The sequence below is a fragment of the Populus trichocarpa genome, chromosome 1 (genome assembly GCF_000002775.5).
Source record: "Populus trichocarpa isolate Nisqually-1 chromosome 1, P.trichocarpa_v4.1, whole genome shotgun sequence".
In the NCBI taxonomy this organism is placed as follows: Eukaryota; Viridiplantae; Streptophyta; class Magnoliopsida; order Malpighiales; family Salicaceae; genus Populus; species Populus trichocarpa.
The window spans coordinates 30308528-30328794 of NC_037285.2; the positions used below are offsets into that span (position 1 = coordinate 30308528).

At 32.3% G+C, this 20267-nt stretch overlaps 1 protein-coding gene across 2 annotated transcripts in view; it reads right to left on the bottom strand.

Annotated features, from left to right (window-relative positions):
* Window positions 1-613: 613 nt before the first annotated feature.
* LOC112325867 (serine carboxypeptidase-like 18) overlaps window positions 614-20267 on the bottom strand; it is a 28541-nt gene continuing 8887 nt past the window's right edge. Inside the window, exons 2-15 of one of the 2 annotated variants that reach the window (XM_052449977.1) lie at window positions 3622-3767; window positions 3369-3448; window positions 3166-3288; window positions 2673-2775; window positions 2545-2582; window positions 2353-2454; window positions 2180-2266; window positions 1924-2079; window positions 1781-1852; window positions 1576-1694; window positions 1374-1487; window positions 920-989; window positions 704-810; window positions 614-666 (exon numbers count right to left, since the gene is read on the bottom strand). In XM_052449977.1, the coding sequence (XP_052305937.1) occupies window positions 727-810; window positions 920-989; window positions 1374-1487; window positions 1576-1694; window positions 1781-1852; window positions 1924-2079; window positions 2180-2266; window positions 2353-2454; window positions 2545-2582; window positions 2673-2775; window positions 3166-3288; window positions 3369-3448; window positions 3622-3767 (1294 nt within the window). In that variant the 3' untranslated portion in view covers window positions 614-666; window positions 704-726. Of the gene's footprint in view, window positions 811-919; window positions 990-1373; window positions 1488-1575; window positions 1695-1780; window positions 1853-1923; window positions 2080-2179; window positions 2267-2352; window positions 2455-2544; window positions 2583-2672; window positions 2776-3165; window positions 3289-3368; window positions 3449-3621; window positions 3768-3861; window positions 4168-20267 lie in introns of those variants that run through there. The other variant, XM_024602872.2, reaches the window with a different exon arrangement.

The following is a 20267-nucleotide window of genomic DNA, read 5'->3' on the forward strand; positions in this document are numbered from 1 at the left end:
ATGACATCCAAGCATTTCACAGTATGCTCGAAGTTAGGTGCAGGGAACCGGAGCAAGCAAATTCACGGCTCGGATACAATGAACACTGACGGCTTCGTTCCTTTTGTTTCGCATGCGAAATGGAAGGTAAGATTAATTTTAATCACATCTATCTTTAATCAATTTGTTCTTATTTATAAATATATTTAACTTGCATTATTTTTTTTCTTACAGGCTACGACTCTCGGACATGAGCCGAGCCCAATGAAACTTTTTGTGGAGATGCACGTGCGGAGTGAAGACCACCAAAAAGGGAGGCAACAGTTCATCGACACCCATGCTCAATACTTTGTGGTATGTCGACAACCATTTTCTTTTGTAAGTTATTATTTTCTTGAATTGAATTTGATGATTTTAGTTTTTATTTCTAGGAGACATATAATAGACGATTGAGGGAGAGATACAAGGGCGATCCGTTGACCCACCCGGTTTTCAATTCGGATTCGTGGATGGCGGCAAGATCATTTGATGAAAAATAAGTAAGGTGTTTTGAAAGTGGTCTCGTTGAAATGAGAAAATAATAATAAAAAAATGGTAGGAGCTAGAAGGGTCGTTAATCCTGAGTTTTCTGATGTGCAGTAGAAGCTAGATCATATTAAAGATCCCGTTGCTGAAACACGAAACATGGATTTGGGCTTACAATATTTAATTAATTAGTTCATGAGAACGTTTTGGTATTGGTTTTTTTTATAGAGGGTAGTAATCAAACCACCTATCCATCATGGCAAAGCACTGCTCTGGCCTGTATTCTGACGCTGTGTGACCCCCTCCCTACACCACCACCACCACCACCACCACCAATATCAGGCTTTCAAGATACCATAATTGCATATTTATATTTTTAGATTAAACAGTTAGATAAGCTAATGTCTGTTCTTACCTTCACAGTTGCAAATGTCAGGTCGTATGTTATGTAATCTTGCACATTGTCTGCATACAGCATTGTGTATCTAAAGATGACCCAACAAGCAAAAAGGGATTAGTTAATGCCAGTTCCTTTATTTTTTGGATACAGCATTGTGTATCTAAAGATGACCCAGCATTGTGTACCTTTATTTTTTGGATTTTGTCATTCTACTTTTTTTTTTAAAAAAAAAAAATTATAATCTCTACCTTTTCAAATGGACGTGACACATGTTAAAAATATGTAAATTAATTAATAATATCATTATCTAAAAAATAAAATAAAAGAAACCCAAACTAAAAAATATATTATTTTTCAGAATATTTGTAACTAAATTCTATTTTATTTTTTTAATTTTATGATAAATTCCCATTGGTTTGGATTTTGAAAAATAAAATCAAAGGGTGTAAATTAAATGATGGATACTGACCCTGCAACTTGACCATCAACAAACCATGGTTCCCAGTCATACTTAATCGTCAAATTCAGAGATTCTATCCATTCATGCGTGCCAATGTATGGGATAGTCATGTCATGATCGCCACTACACATGTTAAAACAATGGTTAAGATTGCACTAAATGGGAAAATTCATCAGAATTTATAATGTGTTCATATAATTATAAACATTACCTGTAAATGAGAGATCGATATGGTTTCTTGGTCAAGTTCCGATGGTAATCAACAGTACTTTCGACATTGTACGAATAGGCCAGGGTCTTATTGCATCTTCTCCAATCCTTTATGGTTCCCTGGTCATGATAGTTTTATTATTTTTCCGCCATGAGCAGAGTTATTTTGAATCTGGAAGGTAATATACTTGATAGGGCAAGCATACCTTGCGAATATGAAGAGCATCTCGAACAGTTTCATCATTAGCCCACCCATAGATGTATACATGATTGTAATTCTACATGCCAATAAGCTGGTTAATAACCAAGGTAAGAGAGAAAAAAGAAAAGAGAAATTAGTTCAATGTACCCGGCACCAAGGTCCAGGAACACGGGGGCTTGGTAGCAGAATATCAGCGTCATCGGCTATGAGAAACCTTGGATCCCATTTCAATGCCACTGGTTTTGGGGATACGTCCTTGCATGTAGGTTCCAGAATTTGTCCAGTATATACTTTTCCAATGCACTATAAATTCAAAAGAGAAGTCAACTTTCATGTTCATAAACTTCAAGCATGATGCAAGAAAATGTTTATCAGAGTTCTGATTTATGAACTGATCAGTCACCTCCTTGATAGCTAATATGTCTTCCATACACGATGCGTTGCTTTGATCTGGATTTAAGTACTCACCCTTGCAATTTTTCATGAAGGACTAGAAAAAAACATGAGAATAGTTTTGCTTATATGAGAGCTAGCTAGCTGGGAAGTTAAAGAGCAGAGCTAGGAGAGGGAAGTTACCTCGTAGAGTTTATCTGATATAAGCGCTTTTAGGAGAGCAAAAGGAACTATTGAATTGGTGTCAATCTCATGATCTGTAAGTGGGTTTCCAAGCACATATCCCTGAGTTCCAACATGTTTTACAGCCTTGTCAACTACAACGCAAATAAATAAGTAAAACAAACAAAATAAAACCATGAGTTGATCGAGTACTTTGAGGTTTATTGTTGGCTGACGTCCCACTTCATTTCCTGCAAGAAATAAAACAAAAACAAATCAAACACTTATGAATATTACAAGAAAAATAAGTTGTGTTTGGGGCAGAAGTAATTAAATACTACCATCAGAAATCTCCTGGACTATGATAGGTGCAACGATGCCTGAAAAGGAGTCCCCAGCAACATAGAGTGGATTTGTAAGAAACTTGGGGTGATCCACAAGCCACTGTGTCACAAACTCATAATGTTAGCCAAATTGTTTTACATTACTAGCTAGTTTACTACTATGCATTTACCTCTGTTGACTAGCATGACTCATGGAGCTGCTAACAACCTTTTGAATTTAACAGTTGTTTTACATTACTAGTCAATATGACTTTTATGCTTATCACTATTTCTTTGTTTAACGAACTCATTTGCTAGCAGATTTTTCAACAAATCTGATTCCATTATAAAACTATGCATATCCATAAATCAGTCTCCAGTTGTATTCAATGTTAAAGCAAAAACCCAAAAACCTCTAATTTTAATTAGAAAAATACCCACTTCTGTGGCATTCCTTTTCCTTGACAGACAACTTGTATATCTTGCGATTTAAAAATACACTTTCCCCTACCTTTCTTAAGAACTCATAGGTTTCTGCAGCTGATATTGTATCACTAACATGGTAGCCTTCCCCTGTTGTTGAATAGGAAAATCCGGTACCAACAGGTGCATCTACAAATATTATGTTGGCAATCTGCACCATTACATGAAACATAATTTCAACAGTGACATTTAGTTGCAAAGAAATAATTCAAGGTTGCAGAAATTTGTGACCTTTGTCCATGAATATGGGTTCAATGCGAAAACAGGTTTGCCTCCTCCGCTGGATTTTGCATAATCAAATGATAACGGGCCTATTCATTCATAACCACCATTAGTAAAACTTTTAATAGCCTTAAATTTCTTGGATTTTTGCCAAACGAATTAGGCAATAGAGAAATTTCTGTTTTAAAAAGTGCACGATAAGAAGATTGTAGTTACTGAAAACATGAATTATGGGGTTAGAAAGATGAAGACACGCACACACCAATTTCATATATAATTCCAGACAGGGCAGAGCATCCAGGGCCACCAGTGAGCCAAAGCACAAGAGGGTCATCTTTTGGGCTCCTCTCAGACTCGATGAAGTAGTAGAATAGCTGCACGGCTTCCAATTCTCCCACGCCAATATACCTGGACAGAGAAAATCATTATAAAAAAAAGATATAAAAAAAAGATAAACTTCACAAAGCCTCGCACCAAGAAGAGAAAAGGTAAGTACACTCACCCTGTTTCCAATACAAATGGAAGATTACCGTCAAAGCCAGGTAGGGACTTGATTATTGATTTTGATGCAGCGGCATCGGAGAGTAGCAGTAGAGTGAATGCAAGGAATAACATCATATTGATTAAGTGGCAACGTGTGTTTCGGAGTCGGATAACGGACATTAATTCCGGTGGTGGCAGGATATATACAGCCCTTTCTTCATCAACGAAAAGAAGTTGAATTGCTGGTAGGTATCTTTCCACCGTACGAGAACTGAAATGGGTACCACTGACATGATGGCCGCCACTGACATAAATATGATTTGTTTCATGAAATGGGTACCACTGACATAAAGAAACTAAAAATCTAGAATTTACAAATGGCCAGCTAGTAACTTAGCATCCTATATTTGTATATAATTCACCAATAGCTATGTTACTTTAAACAGGCACTAATTATAAACACTTAAAGACAGTTTAATTTAATTTTATGGTCAAAATTGTGTTTAGATTTGTTTAAAAAGTTTATTTGCATAAAAAAAATATTATATTAATATTTTTTTTAATGTTTTTGATGTGATGATATTTAAAATAATAATAAAAAATTTATATATTTAATTTCAAGCTAAAATCACTTTTAAAAAAGTACCCTACATCTCAATAGCAAACCTACATTCTTAATAGTTCCAAAAGTATCGTTATCAGTCAATTTAATTTAATTAAGTATAGATTAATTTCACCATACGAAGAGTAAATTTAGGCTTTAGAATTGACAAGTTTTTGAAGGCATGATTTGTTGCTTGTCAATATCTCTTCACCAAACAATCGTGTGGAACATTTTGAACGGTAGAGGAAGAAAAAAGAACGTATGACTGACTGTATTTGTCTTTTCCTAACAAATCTAATTAGCCAAAGGAAATTTGTGTGTTTGGTACCGTGGAGCTTGTTATGATTGTGATTTGAAAAAAGTTATTTTATAAAAAGTATTTTTGATTGAGGTTGATTTAGTATTTATGTATGTTCGGTTAAAACTGTGGTTGAAATTAAGATTGAATAAAAAGTAGTTTAATATGTTTGGTTAATAATGCTTTTGAAATTGAGGTTATAAAATAATTTTAAAAAATATATATTAATATTGATTGTTTTTAATTTAAATATTGTAGATTTAACTATTGTTATTACATCATGAAATAAATAATACTTTATATAAAATATTTTTTATTGTTTCATTAAACTATTTACAATTCCATCACGTATGAAATACATCCGACAAGGACTATAGTTTTTTTGGTTTCTTAAGCGTGCAATAACATCAGGTAAAATATAATCAGGAACAAAATTGGAATTGCGATCAAATTCTGCAAATGCTACATCTTCAAGCGATATATGTCTAATTCATGTAGTGTCATTGAATAATGTTAAACACTAATTTTTCAAATAAAACACAATTAAAAAATATTTTTTATTTTTTATTTTACTGGGTCGGACCTGGTTCAATGCATTTTGAGCTTTGAACCGGTACAATGCAGTTTCATGCTAATTAATTAGCATGAACAGTGCGCAAGAAGTAGCAATTGCTTGCTTTTTTTCCCCTGCGTTTCAGACGCAATAACACTGTGGGACCCATAAATAGTAAAGTGTGTTTTTTCCTTTACCAAACATGTTGCATCTGCGTTTTAAACAAAACGCAGACGCAACCTCATTACCAAACGGCCTCTTAGCTTGTGTTTTGGCTTCAATCCTGAGTTAAATTAAATTTTCTTTCTTGTTCAGATAAGGATATATAGATCATAAATTATAGATTAATTAACCTTCAAGAGTTCTAGTCCTTTACTTTTCATGGTTGGTATGATGGTTAACGTAACGTTCCTTAATTTCTCAAGTTTAATTTTAAATTTGATATACAAAATAATTTGCAATATATCAAAGTTAGAGATGTATGCAATTGAAATTGCTGCCTTTGAAGTAAATCAGTGTGTTGCAAATGGACCCTCACACAGGTCAATTGCACAGAGTGCATATATAGCTTAAGCGACGAGTTATCTCTTGACTTTGTGCTACCTATAAATTAATTGCAATTAATCTATGCTTTTCCACCATGCAAATTATGTCATATTAAATGTTTTTCGAGTTGCAGAACTTCTGTAGGCTTTCTAAACATGTCATAACTTGATTGGGATCGATCATTTTCAACACAATCCGCACACACAGCGGCATTCTACCTGTAGCTTTTCATCCGTTTTATTACATTAATAAAAACTAAATGAGTAGGGGAGAAATCATATCATTATTATCCTCTTCACAAAAGGATTATTTATTAAAATAATAATATTTTTTTAAAAATAAAATTTAGTATTTTTTCAATTTCATTCTTTAATATTAAAATTATTAGGAATTGAATTTTATAATTTATTTTTATTTTTATAAAATTATCTCAGTCTCATTATCCGAATCGTGGGTTTTCCTAGTTAACCCGGTTGGCTCGAGTCTTTTTATCATATTTTGTAATTGATTTTATTTTATTTTATCATTCAATATTTAGGTTAATTGGAAAATAAACTTCATAATTTATTTTGATTTACTTTCTATGAGTTTATCACAGTCTCATAACCTGATTCAATGGTATGACAAGTTAACTCGGGTTTTTTTTAATCTTTTTGTAATATATTTATTTTTTAATTTCATCTTTCAACATTGGATTGATTGAGAATTGAGATTTACAATTTATTTTGATTTTCTTTCTGTTGGGTTATCATAATCTCATGATCCAGGTTTGACAGGATTTTTATTCTTTTTTTAATTGATTTTTTCAACTTCATTATTCTACATTGGGTTGATTGCAAATTATGCTTCAATATGTTTTTATAATTTTGCTTTCTATAAGGTTTCACGATCTCATAACCCGGGTCGTTAATTTTACATATTAACTCGGGTTAAACTAGGTCAATTTAATAAGTTGTTGTCTCAATATTTGTTTTTTTTTAAAAAAAACTTTTTCTTGAATTTTTTTAGTCAAATTATTTTTTTTTCTAGTTATATAGGTTGCATTTGGACTTGCCAAGCTGAATGGGTCACATGGTGTCAGTCCCTACATAATTAATTTTTTTCCTTCTTGAAAATATTTTAGCAATATCTAGATATTTTCTTAATATTTTTAAAGTTGATTTGACTCGCCACATAACATAGGTAAATAATCTAATACTAAATGACTCGGTATTTGTTGCAAGGTTTATTAAGAGCAGTGGATGCATGTACATAAGAGGATATTCTGTAAAAGTTAGTTATTTTTATTTAGTTTAGAAAACTAAATTTATTAATTATATATTTTAAAATTTATTTAGAACTTTTATTGATTTACCATATTTTTAGGTTTCTAGTTTGTTTAAGTTAGTTTTTGAGTTTATTTAAAGAATTGTATATATTTTAGAAAGATAGATTACTTAAATAAAAAAAATCAATAATAAAATTTTAAATTCAAATTTATATGATTCATTTTCAACATAATTTTTTTGTGTTTGTTGTCTATAATTTGTAGCCATAATTAATTGAGCTGGTTTTACTTCAGTATGGAACTGAATAACGGGCTGCTAATAGTTTCTTTTAGCGAGCTCAATTTGAGGGAATTTATCGTCTAGGGATAAATTCTTTCTCCAAAATTTGCTGCCAAAATCCGAAAATGAAGCTCTTTCACTTGTATAGTTTTCCATTTAGCTACCTGTATTTCCATCAGTTGATGCAATTCTGGATTACAGAGACTTAATTGTGTTTCATGGACATCCATTCTAAGATAAGAACATGCTGTCTTTGTTCGATGCTACCCATACCTTTGATCTTATGACTTTATGGAGAGAGTTTCCAGTTTTATTAAGAACTTCATTTTTATAGCTAGCCGAAGAACCACCATGCATAGAGCAGCTTCTAGATATATATGGACCGATTCAAGGAGGATGGATATTTCATTCAAGGGAGATGATTATTTTTTACATGAATGGTTCATATTTATAGTTTTAAGACAAGTTCTTTAATGACCTCTAGACCAATTGAGTTTGGCATTTAACCAAGCATAAGAGAGACAAGTCTAGTAATTTTCCAGTTGGGTCTGACAACTTTCTAGATTCATGTTGCGTTGGGTTCAGTACATTGTTGAACTCAAGTATATTAGGGTGCCTAGAAGCTCAACACATGGCTGAGTTCAAATATACTAGGTCTGACAACTTGTCAGACGCATGTTAATTGTCTTGGACTCAGCATATGGTCAGGGATGGTAATAGGTACACGTGGATCGGATCGGTGACTATCCATACCCGAACTTGAAATCAAAATCATTATCCATACCCGACCCTGACGTGATTGGGTATAGATTTTGAAAATCCGAACCTAACCCGATCAGGTCTCGAATATCCATAACCCGAAAATATTATAGTAGATAACCATAAAAATGAAGATAAGAAATCTTGCCGGTACTAGATTTGTTGCTATATCTACTGCTATTTAAACAGATCACACAACTCCACAGACTTACACATAAAAAAAAAAAAAAAAAAACCTCGGAACAAGACAAAAACATGAAATTGAAAGTGACCTAGTTTTTCATTTTTCTAGGAATTGACTAGCATCAATTAAGAGTTTTTGAAAATGAAAAAAGTAGACAAAACAAGGCTGTCACTTTAAAAAAAAAGGAAATAATAATAATAATAAAATTATTAGCATACCAGAGACGTTAATAAACTTTGTAAATGAAAATTAAGACAATAATAGATTTGCTCTATTAGAGCCACTACATCTAGCACAATAATTTGGTTTCAAAGAAATCAAGATTGTTAAAAGCACGATCAGCCACTACTTGATTTGTTGCTAGACCTGTTGTTGCTATCTTTGGAGGGGCTGTTGTTGTCGTTGGAGAAGAGAGTGAGAGGGAGGAGCAATATGGAAGGTAAAGAGGAGAGGTTAGAGTGTGAAAAAAACCCTAAATTTTCTATTTTATATGCTTGGTAGAAATGTAATTTTCCCAAACTTTAAGGTTAGTTATGTAGTTCAGGTCGGGTTCTGATAGGGTATGACAATATTCATACCCTACCTGAACCTGACTTTTTGATTTTAGGTTTACTCGAACCTAACCCGAACTTGAACAGACAAAAAAAATTTCTATCCATTCGGGTCGGTATCCGTCGGGTTCTGGTAAAATTGTCATCCCTAGACACGACTGAGCGCCCAAGTGTATCAAGTCTGGCAACTCGATCGTCAAACCCATATTCACTTGGGCTTAGCTTGTAGCCAAACCCAAGTATGTTGGATTTGACGAGTTGTCAGACTCACATTATTTTTGACTCAACATATGGTTGAATCTAAATGTATTGAATCTGATAATTTGCTAGATCTATGTTCGTTTGAGTTATCACCAAGTTATGAATTTAAATTTTTTCAGAAAGCATGAAAAATATTGAAAATATCGAGCAAAAAATACTTACTCATCACAAGTTTAGTCCAAAAAGTAGAGAAACACGGCTAGTACACTAAGGAGGTGTTTGAAAGTGTGATAACGATTGTTTTTCAAAGTACTTTTTACTTTGAAATGTATCAAAATATTTTTATTTTTATTTTTTAAAATTATTTTTGATATCAACACATCAAAACTATATAGGACTTTGTTTCTTGATATTTGGTTGAGAAGTTCAGTATACAACTTGATATATGATAGATGATTTGTTGTATATCAATTTTAATTTTCAACGGTTTGACCTGCTCAGCTACTAGTGTTGTTCCTGTCTTTCAGATTCTCGATCGTAAACATGGTCTTGTGTTTTTATCAAGTCTTAGTGGTATTCTGTCTACCTGGAACAGCAGAAACAAATTGTGTGCTTGCAAGGGACTTTGAGTTGCTCTTGATAAACAGAAGATTTTGTTGTGTTTGATTAAGGTTGGAGATGCATAAACTGGTAATTGAATTCCACATCAATCTCTCAAATGGATAGTATTCTTCTCGGACATCCGATTATAAAATTGGAAAAAATGCAGTGATTAGAGTGGCCTCTGCATGTACGAGGATGACAGCAAGCAGCAACTAAGTTAGTTTTGCTTCAATGGCTTTCTATCCCCAGTTTCTTCCTTGTTCTTTATTCTGTGGAGGATTCACATTCGGCAGGTCGGCTGAGATTTTGCTTGCCCCTCCAACAAAAGGGTATTGAATTTGATAGTAATCGAAGTCCTCAGGTAGGTTGCAGTGTCTCCTTTGCTTTTTGATGGCAATTATTTCTCACTTGAAGAATATGGTTTGTTGCAGCGAGGACCATGCATGGCAATAAAGGTCACCCGCCTTTAGGTGATCCCAAGAAGAAATTTCTTCTCATTGCACCAAAAGATCTTCGAGCCATTACTTTATCCTTTGCTTGTGGTGATAGGAAAGCGAAATTCGGCTCCAAAACGTTTTGCTCGCTGATAATTCTACGCCGTAAATGAACATCAGTGGCTTACTCTTGATATCTGGTAAAATTTATAAAGGGCCCATAATGTTGCAGTAATGAAACTAACCATTTCTAGTTTCTCTATATTTCAAATCCGTGCTTTTCTAGAACCCTACCACGTGTTTTACATAATACTAGCTATGTTATACATGTTGTGTTGTGAGTTGAATAATTTTTTTTATAAAAAAATATACATGCTTTTCCAATATGTCTTTTGATATAAAAAGTTTCGAATCATGAATAGAATTGTTTATATATTTATTTAATTAAATAAATCAGTATTTAATCAAGAGATAATTAAGATTAAGATACTTGAGCTCACAATACTGGTTATGCACTCAATTGTGTCTAGTAACTTTGTTTCTTATGATATTTTTTTTTGTCTAATCAAACGATTATACATGCTAATAAAAGGTAAAAAAAAGTCGTCAATGAAAGCAAATTGAATAATACTATGAAGTCCAATTATCAAACAACTCACAATTGAAGGGCGAAATTAGAAAAAAAATAATTTAAAAAAAACAATTAAAAAAAAGATATGAGTCAACTTGGGTTAATTCGCTAACTCAACAACTATGGACACAAGATTAGGATAGACCCAAAGAGAGGAAAGTGAAAAAAACAAAGCATGAAGATCAATTCCCAAAAAAAAAATATGTTGAAGGATGAAATTGGAAAAAAATCAGTTTTAAAAAACGGACAAAAAAAGATCAAAATCAAATCGTGCTAACCTTCAAAACCCATGATTGTGGTACTGAGACCAAGATTAACTGCATAGAAGGCAAACGCAAAAAATAATGAAGCAAAATTCTCAATAAAAAAAGCTTAACAATGAAACCAAAAAATAATAATTTAAAAATAAAAAACAATGGAAAAAAAATCTGAGTCAACCTGTGATCGAATAACCCCATATAAAAAAAAAGTGAAAAAAGCACGAGAAAAAATTAAAAAAATCAAAATTTAAAGGAAAAAATTTAAAATAAATAAATTCTATAAAAGGACATCAAAAACACCAAAGTCAACCCATGTTAAACTTCAAAACCCGTTACCCTAGCCATGAGGACTAGACTAACTCTATAGAAGGGGGAAAAATGAAGAAAAATTCTCAAATAAAAAAATTCCAAGGGATTAAATTGGGAAAAATACAATAAAAAAGCATTAAAAAAATAAAAAGAATGAGGATCAAATTTAACTTGAAAATCAAATTAAAATAAATGACAAGGATGAAATTGAAGGGAAAAAAATCAATCGAAATAAGATAAAAAAAACATATAGTAATAAAAAGAATGAGGACTAAATTGGATATACAAAATAAATGATAGGACACACCTATACTTTGACAAGGAGAAGAGAGTGAAAAGAGAGAGGAGAAGAAAAAAGTCAATCGAACCCCAACTGAAGCTTTCGTGCACACATGCGCCACGTCACCATATATAGGACGGTAGTGCGCTTCTAATGTCACATTTGAAGGTTGTGATTTATTGATGGATGCCATAACATGAACTGCATGAAGGGTATGTACGTGGGTGACATCCACTCGTTGGCTTATACCAGGCACGCGCCAATAACATTTTTTTATTAATATTTTATATTTATTAAAAGATTAAAGTGTCTCTTGTGCCTCATAAGAATAACAAAAAAACCATGATGAAATGATGAAAAAGACCCATATGGAAGCTTTAAATTTCATGATCTAGAGAGCATCCAAGTAATTTACTATATATTAAAACTTCAAATTTCAATAAACCTCACCCATCAACTAATTATTATAAAAAAAATCATTATAAAAATACCAAAACACCCCTGATCCTTAATGAATAAGACTTAATTTTTTAGGGGTAATTTAATCATTTCACCACATATATATATATATATATATATATATATTAAAAGACAAAAACATTTATTGACACTAGATTTAAAAATTAAGATTACGATGATAATGAAGTAATTTACGATACATAACAAACATAAAAAGACAAATACATCTCCATCAAGTGATAATAACAAATGGGCTCTATAAAATAACAAAAATACCCCTATAGCTAGGTACCTGACTGGTTTCTCTCTTTGAATCCTTGTGCTCCAAAGGCAATCCTTCCTTCTCCGTTCATAGAGCTGCAATAACCCTTTTTAAGGCCTATTTTCAGGAGCTCTCTCTACTCAGAACTCAGGTACTCTTCTTCCCTACAATCTCTTGAATCCTTTTCCATATGCCTTTACCTGGGTCTTTTTTAATCCTTAGTGTAGAATTGGTGGAAAGATTTTCAGGAAATCATAGAAACATCCCATGATTCTCCTCTCAGAGGCTTCATGAAGATATGCAGATATCGCCAATATGAAAAGGGGAAGTTTTAGACGTTTAGCACTCAAGATAGAATCAATTGTTTTACTTTCTTATGAACTATATTGCACCAAAATAATGTGTAATTGCTATCAGACCAAATAACCAAGGAAAGGATTATTGAGTTGCTGCAGAACTCAAACAGCAAGATAAGTTTTTTCTTTTTGCAAAAGTGTTCTTCTTGTCCTCGTTCTCAATTAACTAAACATTATATTCTGCTGGAGCAATGGCAAAAGGAGCATACAGAAAAACTTGCAGTCGCACCAAACGATAAGAAGAAACAAAATGTGGCTGGTAGTCTTACTGAGGATTCTTGCTTTTGGATGAATGTGGAGGAGGCTCTCATTTCTTGCAAACAGTTGAAGGATGGAAGTAATGTAGAGAAACAATCAGCGAGAGAGCGTCTGAATATGTTTGAGCAGTATGTGATGGACCAAATCAATAACTATGCAGTATCTCCTGACATTTTCTTGGAAAAAAGCAGTTTTATGAATTGGTGGAAAGATTTTCAGGAAATCATAGAAACATCCCATGATTCTCCTCTCAGAGGCTTCATGAAGATATGCAGATATCGCCAATATGAAAAGGGGAAGTTTTAGACGTTTAGCACTCAAGATAGAATCAATTGTTTTACTTTCTTATGAACTATATTGCACCAAAATAATGTGTAATTGCTATCAGACCAAATAACCAAGGAAAGGATTATTGAGTTGCTGCAGAACTCAAACAGCAAGATAAGTTTTTTCTTTTTGCAAAAGTGTTCTTCTTGTCCTCGTTCTCAATTAACTAAACATTATATTCTGCTGGAGCAATGGCAAAAGGAGCATACAGAAAAACTTGCAGTCGCACCAAACGATAAGAAGAAACAAAATGTGGCTGGTAGTCTTACTGAGGATTCTTGCTTTTGGATGAATGTGGAGGAGGCTCTCATTTCTTGCAAACAGTTGAAGGATGGAAGTAATGTAGAGAAACAATCAGCGAGAGAGCGTCTGAATATGTTTGAGCAGTATGTGATGGACCAAATCAATAACTATGCAGTATCTCCTGACATTTTCTTGGAAAAAAGCAGTTTTATGAATTGGTGGAAAGATTTTCAGGAAATCATAGAAACATCCCATGATTCTCCTCTCAGAGGCTTCATGAAGATATGCAGATATCGCCAATATGAAAAGGGGAAGTTTTAGACGTTTAGCACTCAAGATAGAATCAATTGTTTTACTTTCTTATGAACTATATTGCACCAAAATAATGTGTAATTGCTATCAGACCAAATAACCAAGGAAAGGATTATTGAGTTGCTGCAGAATATGAAAAGGATTTTTTTTTAATCTTATTATGATTGAATTTTTCTTCTTCAATTTCATCTTATCATTCAGTTTAATTTGATTTTTATGTCAAACTTGATACTCATTCTTTTGATTTTTATGCCCTTTTACTAATTAAATTTTATTTTCAATTTCAACCATATGCATTTGATTTTAATTTATTTTTATGTTAAATTTGACTCTCATTCTTTTTTTCTATTTATTTTTTTGTTTTGAATGTTTTTTTATTGCATTTTCTTCCTAATTTAATCCCTTGGTATTTGTTTAGTTAAGAATTCTTCTTTGTTTTTCCTTCTATAGGGTTAGTCTTGTCCTCATGGCTAGGATAACGAGTTTCGAAGTTTGACACGGGTTGACTTTGGTGTTTTTAGATCTTTTTATAAAATTGATTTATTTTAAATTTTTTCCTTCAAAATTTGATTTTTTAATTGATTTCCATGCTTTTTTCACTTGTTTTTATGGCGGGTTAGCCCGATCCTGGGTTGACTTGGATCCTTTTCCATTATTTTTTTTAAATTATTACTTCTTGGTTTCATCGTCAAGCTTTTTTTATTAAGAATTTTACTTCGTTGTTTTTTTGTGTTTGCCTTCTATGTTATGTGGTTAGTTCCGATCTTATGACCACGATATGTGTTTTGATGGTTAGCATGAGTTGACTTTGATTTTTTTCTGTTTTTTTTTAAATTGATTTTTTTTATTTCATTCTTCAACATATATTTTTTTGGGCATTGATCTTTGTGCTTTTTTTTTTCTTCACTTTCCTCTCTATGGATCTATCCTAATCCTATGTCCATGGTTGCAGAGATAACCAGTTAACCCAGGTCGACCCCTATCTTTTTTTTCATTTTTTTTAATTTTTTTTCTTGTTTTGTCCTTTTTTATAGGTTGTTTGATAATTGAGCTTTCATAATTTTATTCAATTTTCTTTCATTGACAACTTTTTTTTTACCTTTATTAGCACAAATTATCATTTGATTAGATCAAATATTTATTTTAAGAAACAAAGTTACTAGACACAACTGAGTGAAAGACTTGTACTGTAAGCTCAAGTATTTTAATTTTAATTATTTCTTGATTATATATATATATATATATATATATATATATATATATATATATATATATAAAATTTCAATTTGAAAAACACGTGGGAGGGTTCTAGAAAAGCAAGGATTTGATTTCTAGAGAAACTAAAAATGATCAGTTCCATTACGGCAACATTATGGGCCTTTTATAAATTTTACCAGAAATCAAGAGTAAGCCATTGATGTTCATTTACCGCGTCGAATTTTGCTAATGCATAGCAAAACAGCGTACAATAAATCGGCAATTAATATTTTTTTTAATTTTTTTTAAAGATATTTCCAATTTGATTTATTTTCCTCTTAAATTTTTTTCTTCTCTTATTGAATTTTTTTCCATACTATAAAGAGAAAATAAATTAATAAGATTTTTTTTATATTATATAAAAGTTGGGTGATGATATTTGTTTTTTATTTGAGGTTGGATTGAATTTTCTTATTAAAGCATGTTTATTTTTACTTTTCAAAAATGCTTAAAAAAAGTTTTATTTTTTTTAAAAAAATTTTTGTAGTTCAAATAAATATTTTTGATGTTTTATTTTATTTTATTTTGATGTGATGAAATAAAATATAGATTTTACCAAATTAAAAAAAATATTATTTCAATATATATTTTTAAAAAATATTTTAAGACATTTTCAATTTTATTTTTTTTAGGATATTGAGTCTGCCTGAGCAACCAGACCCATTGATATTGGGTGTGGCGCTATAGCGAGACCCAAGAATATTAGGTTTGGCTCTGCACCCATACCTAAGGCTATTTCCAATTTCTTTCCCTTAAATTTTTTTCCTTTTAAGATATTTTCAATTTTATTATTTTCCTCTTTAGATGTTTTTCTTTTTTCTATTTAATTTTTTTTTCAATATTGTAAAGAGAAAATAAATTGAAGGGACTTGTTTTGTATTGTATAAAAGTAGGGTGATGACAATTTGTTTTTTTCTAATTTGAGGTTGGGTTGAAGTTCTTTATTAGAACATGTTTTTTTTTGCACCTCAAAAATTCTTTAATTTTTGTTTTAAAATTTTAAATTTTTTTTCTTTAATTCAAATTAATATTTTTTTGATGTTTTTATATTATTTTGATGTGATGATATAAAAAATAAATTTAAAAAAATAAAAAATATTATCTCAATATATTTTCTTAAAAAATATTTTAAAAAATAATAATTACGTAATAATATAATAACTATCATATTAGCCTGCACTCCGCAGTGGGTCAATAACACTTTTTCTTTCAAATTTAAAAATGCTCGAGTTGAGTTAAAAGTACGAAATGTATTTACACCATCATCATCTTCAAATAAAGTATTTTCTACCATAGCACCATAAATAATACATAGTAAAGCAGCATTCAATACACCTACAACTAATTTCTTTCCCTTTAATTTTTTTTTTTTAATATATTTTCAATTTGATTTTTTTCTTTTTTCTTATTGAATTAGATTTTTTTCCTTCTTCTTTGAAATCCAATAAAATTAGGAGCAGCAACAATAATATTAACAACAAATAGATTCTTAAGAAACCAACACAAACTCACATCAAAACTCTTTAAAATCTTATATTCAACATTAAACAAGCGCAAAAGTTCACTTACTCTACACCAAACCAAAAACCCAAAAAATTAATCACAGCTTAAAAAAAGAAGAAGAAAAGAATCAGTAAAACCTGAGCTTTAATAGCGTGGTAATGAAACATCAACCTCCCCTGCAACTCCTCCACAAATGGAGTAACAGAAGGGTCTCTAGAATTCAGCAGCAAAACCACATGTGCAGTAATAATCGCCTTAACATGCTCTAAATTAATAACAATTGCTCTCTCTCGACCCAAAACAGTAGACAAGTAAGAAAGTAGCGGGTCAAGGATCCGAAGGTCACGAGCATGAAGGCCTGTACGATGCATGATTGCGTGCTTGCCAACTTCCACCACCTGGGCTTGCCAGTTGAGTCTAGTAAGAGCCAGGGTCGAACCCCAGTTCCTTTTTTGCGAGAGGATGGGAAAGGGACGTTGAGAGAGGTTGTGGTACTGGCTGGCGCGGGCCGGGTCATTGGGTCCATGTCGTCTTCAGATTTGGATAATATTGGTGGTGTTTGTGGGTGAGATCTCATGGTCGGAGGTGGCGGTGAGTTTTATTGGGCTAAACAAGAAGAGGATGCATAGTTTTGGGAAAGTATTGGAGTGTTTGCTTCATATCACTACCAAAATTAACAGTTTTATCGACGGAATTTTTTATCGGTATTTACACTAACAATCTGTCGACAAAAAGTTTACCGACAGATTTACGGATGGAAATTGTTCATCGGTAATCCATTCGTTAGAAATGTCATTTATGTCAGTAAAAAAACACCGATGGTTTTACAAACAAAAAATGTGTGCCAAAAAAATAAAATTACTCACTTTAATACATCGATGGAATTATTCCGTCGGTGATTGGTAGTGACATTTATTGTAAATTTATTTGAACCTTCTGTAAAATATTGACAAAATAATTTCGTCAGTGATGTAACAGTGTTATAGTGGCATATGAAGTAAATTGTTCCCCTCGCCTCTGGAATATACCGACGGATTGTGTTCGTTTGTATATTCATCTGTAATAATTAAAAAATATATATATATTTAAAATCTTTTGAACAAAGAAAGAAAATAATAATAAAAAATAAAATTATATAAAATTGAAATATGTAAAAATAAACTTGAATAATATAAAATCCAAATATTCATTCCAAATTTATATGTTCAAATAAAAATTAAATTAAAACAATGGCGGTGCTGGAGGAGGAGGAGGAGGAGGAGGAGGAGGCTGGTCGTTCCTAGGAACAAACGGCCAAAAAGGGGGCACACACGTACCTTCCATTTGTGATCTAATATCCATGACATTTGACAAAGTTGTTCATAATCTGCCGAGAGTCGTTCATATTTTTCGATGAGATGGGCTATATGTTGTTGTAAGGCCACGAACTCCTGAGACTGGGCGCTAACGGTTGAGACACTATGGGTCGTCCGCAAGTTCGCGGCCGTAGTGTTGGAGAGTCCGTACACCCAATTTCTATCTGGTCCACCAGATGATCGTGCCTCCATCCATGAATCTGGATCGAAGTCCGGGTGGGTCGATGGATCGTCCCCCGTATCTCTCCCTCAACTAGCTGTTATATGTCTCCTGGAAATAAAAATTAAAACCATTAAATTCAATTCAAGAAAATAATAACTTACAATAGAAAATGGTTGTTGACATACCACAAAGTATTGAGCGCAGTTGTCGATGAACTGTTGCACCCCCTTTTGGCGGTTTTCACTCTGCACGTGCATCTCCACAAAAAGCTCCATTGGGCTCGGCTCATGTCCTAGAGTAGTAGCCTGTAAGAAAAAAATGTTGCAAGTTAAATATATTTATAAATAACAACAAATTAATTAAAGATAGATGTGATTAAAATTAGTCTTACCATCTGCTTCACATGTGAAACGAAAGGAACGAAGCCACTGGTGTGCGTGGTAACCGAGCCGTGAATTTGCAGACTCCGGTTCCTCAAACCAGACTTCGAGCGTTGTGTGAAATGCTTGGATGTCACGTGCTGAATATATTCCGCTCATGTATCCTCCGGGATGTATTGCGGCATGAAATCCTTCCAAATCGTCACGTCATTCCAGCCTGGCAGAGCATTTTCTCTGGCATATTTTTTAGTTTTTGTGCGCCTCATACCAAAAATCACTTAACCTATATAATACAAACGTATTATATATGAGTTAATGAAAAATAAAAATTTAATATTTAAAATAAAAAATAATTATCGTATTGTTTTCGTTGTTACCTAGTTGTAGAGTGATTCTCTCAAACCCTCCTCGCAACATTGTCATTTTCTTTATCCCATTCAAATTTACCCTTGCATTAACAATTTATGAAAAATAAATCAATAATCTAAATAAAGTAAATGAATTTACATAAAAAAATAGTTAAAAATTTAAAGTTAACACTAACCTGAAATCTTGAAAACCATGCATCGACATGAGGTTTCCAATCAGGATGGATGGAAACCTAACTCCATTGAAACAATGGAATCTCTATCGATAATTTAAATGTCGATGTTATTACTCGGGTGACCTTAATGTTTGTGAATCTAAAAATCGATAAAACTAATAAAATATTAGTTGTTCATAAATTGTTAAACACAAACAAACTCAAAGCAAAACAAATTTACATTGAAAGGTAATCCTTCTAAATATTCAATTAACATTTATACTATAAATTTAAGGAACACAATTAAAATTCAACAAACATAATAAAACATTATTGCAATGTAGACAATAAAATAGAAAAACAAATATAGATTTTAGGAATGGAAAATGCTTACCTTAATAGCGTGTTTAATTTCAGAGTTTATCTGCATTTAATACAAAAAATGAAAATACATTGTTAATAAACCAAAGAAAAGAAGAAAAATAAGAAAAAAAATACATCAAAATATTCAACATATGTACTTGTTGATTGTGTTGAGAGGAAATACTTGAAGATCTTGAGATAGGAGAGGATTGAGAGAGTGAGATTGGAGATAATGAGAGGATTGAGAGAGTGAGATTGAGAGATTGAGAGAATTGAGAAAAATGAACTTCCAACGCTCTTGCTGGTTTTATACTACATTTTTATCAAGGGAATCCTCGATGAAATATTAAATAATATTATTTTTAATTAATCCGTTGGTGATTCCCTTAGTAAATACACCTAAAAATTTTCATTTCGCACTAAAATTTTCCAAAAACCCTCCAGATTTTTTGTTGTTCGTCCGTGATTTCATCAGTAAAAAAATTAAATAGTACACAACATTAATTAATAATGCATTGAAATTCGCATTCCATCAGTAATTCCCTCGGGAACCTGACACTAAGTAATTCCCATCATCGATATGAGAAGGGGGGAACAATTCCCCTCACCTTTGAAATACAACGACAGACACAAACCGTCGATGTTTCCCTCGGTGTTGTTGATGGTGAACGATGCTTGGAGGAGAGGAACAATTCCCTTTGCCTCTGGAATACACCGATGGACACAAACTGTTGGTGTTTCCATCGATGGTTTGCATAGTGAACAATTCCTAGTGGAGGGGAACAGTTCCCCTCATGTCTGGAATACATCGACATACACAAATTGTCGGTATTTCCATCAATGGTTTGTATAGTGAACAATGCCTAGTGGAGGGAAACAATTCCCTTTGCCTCTGAAATACACT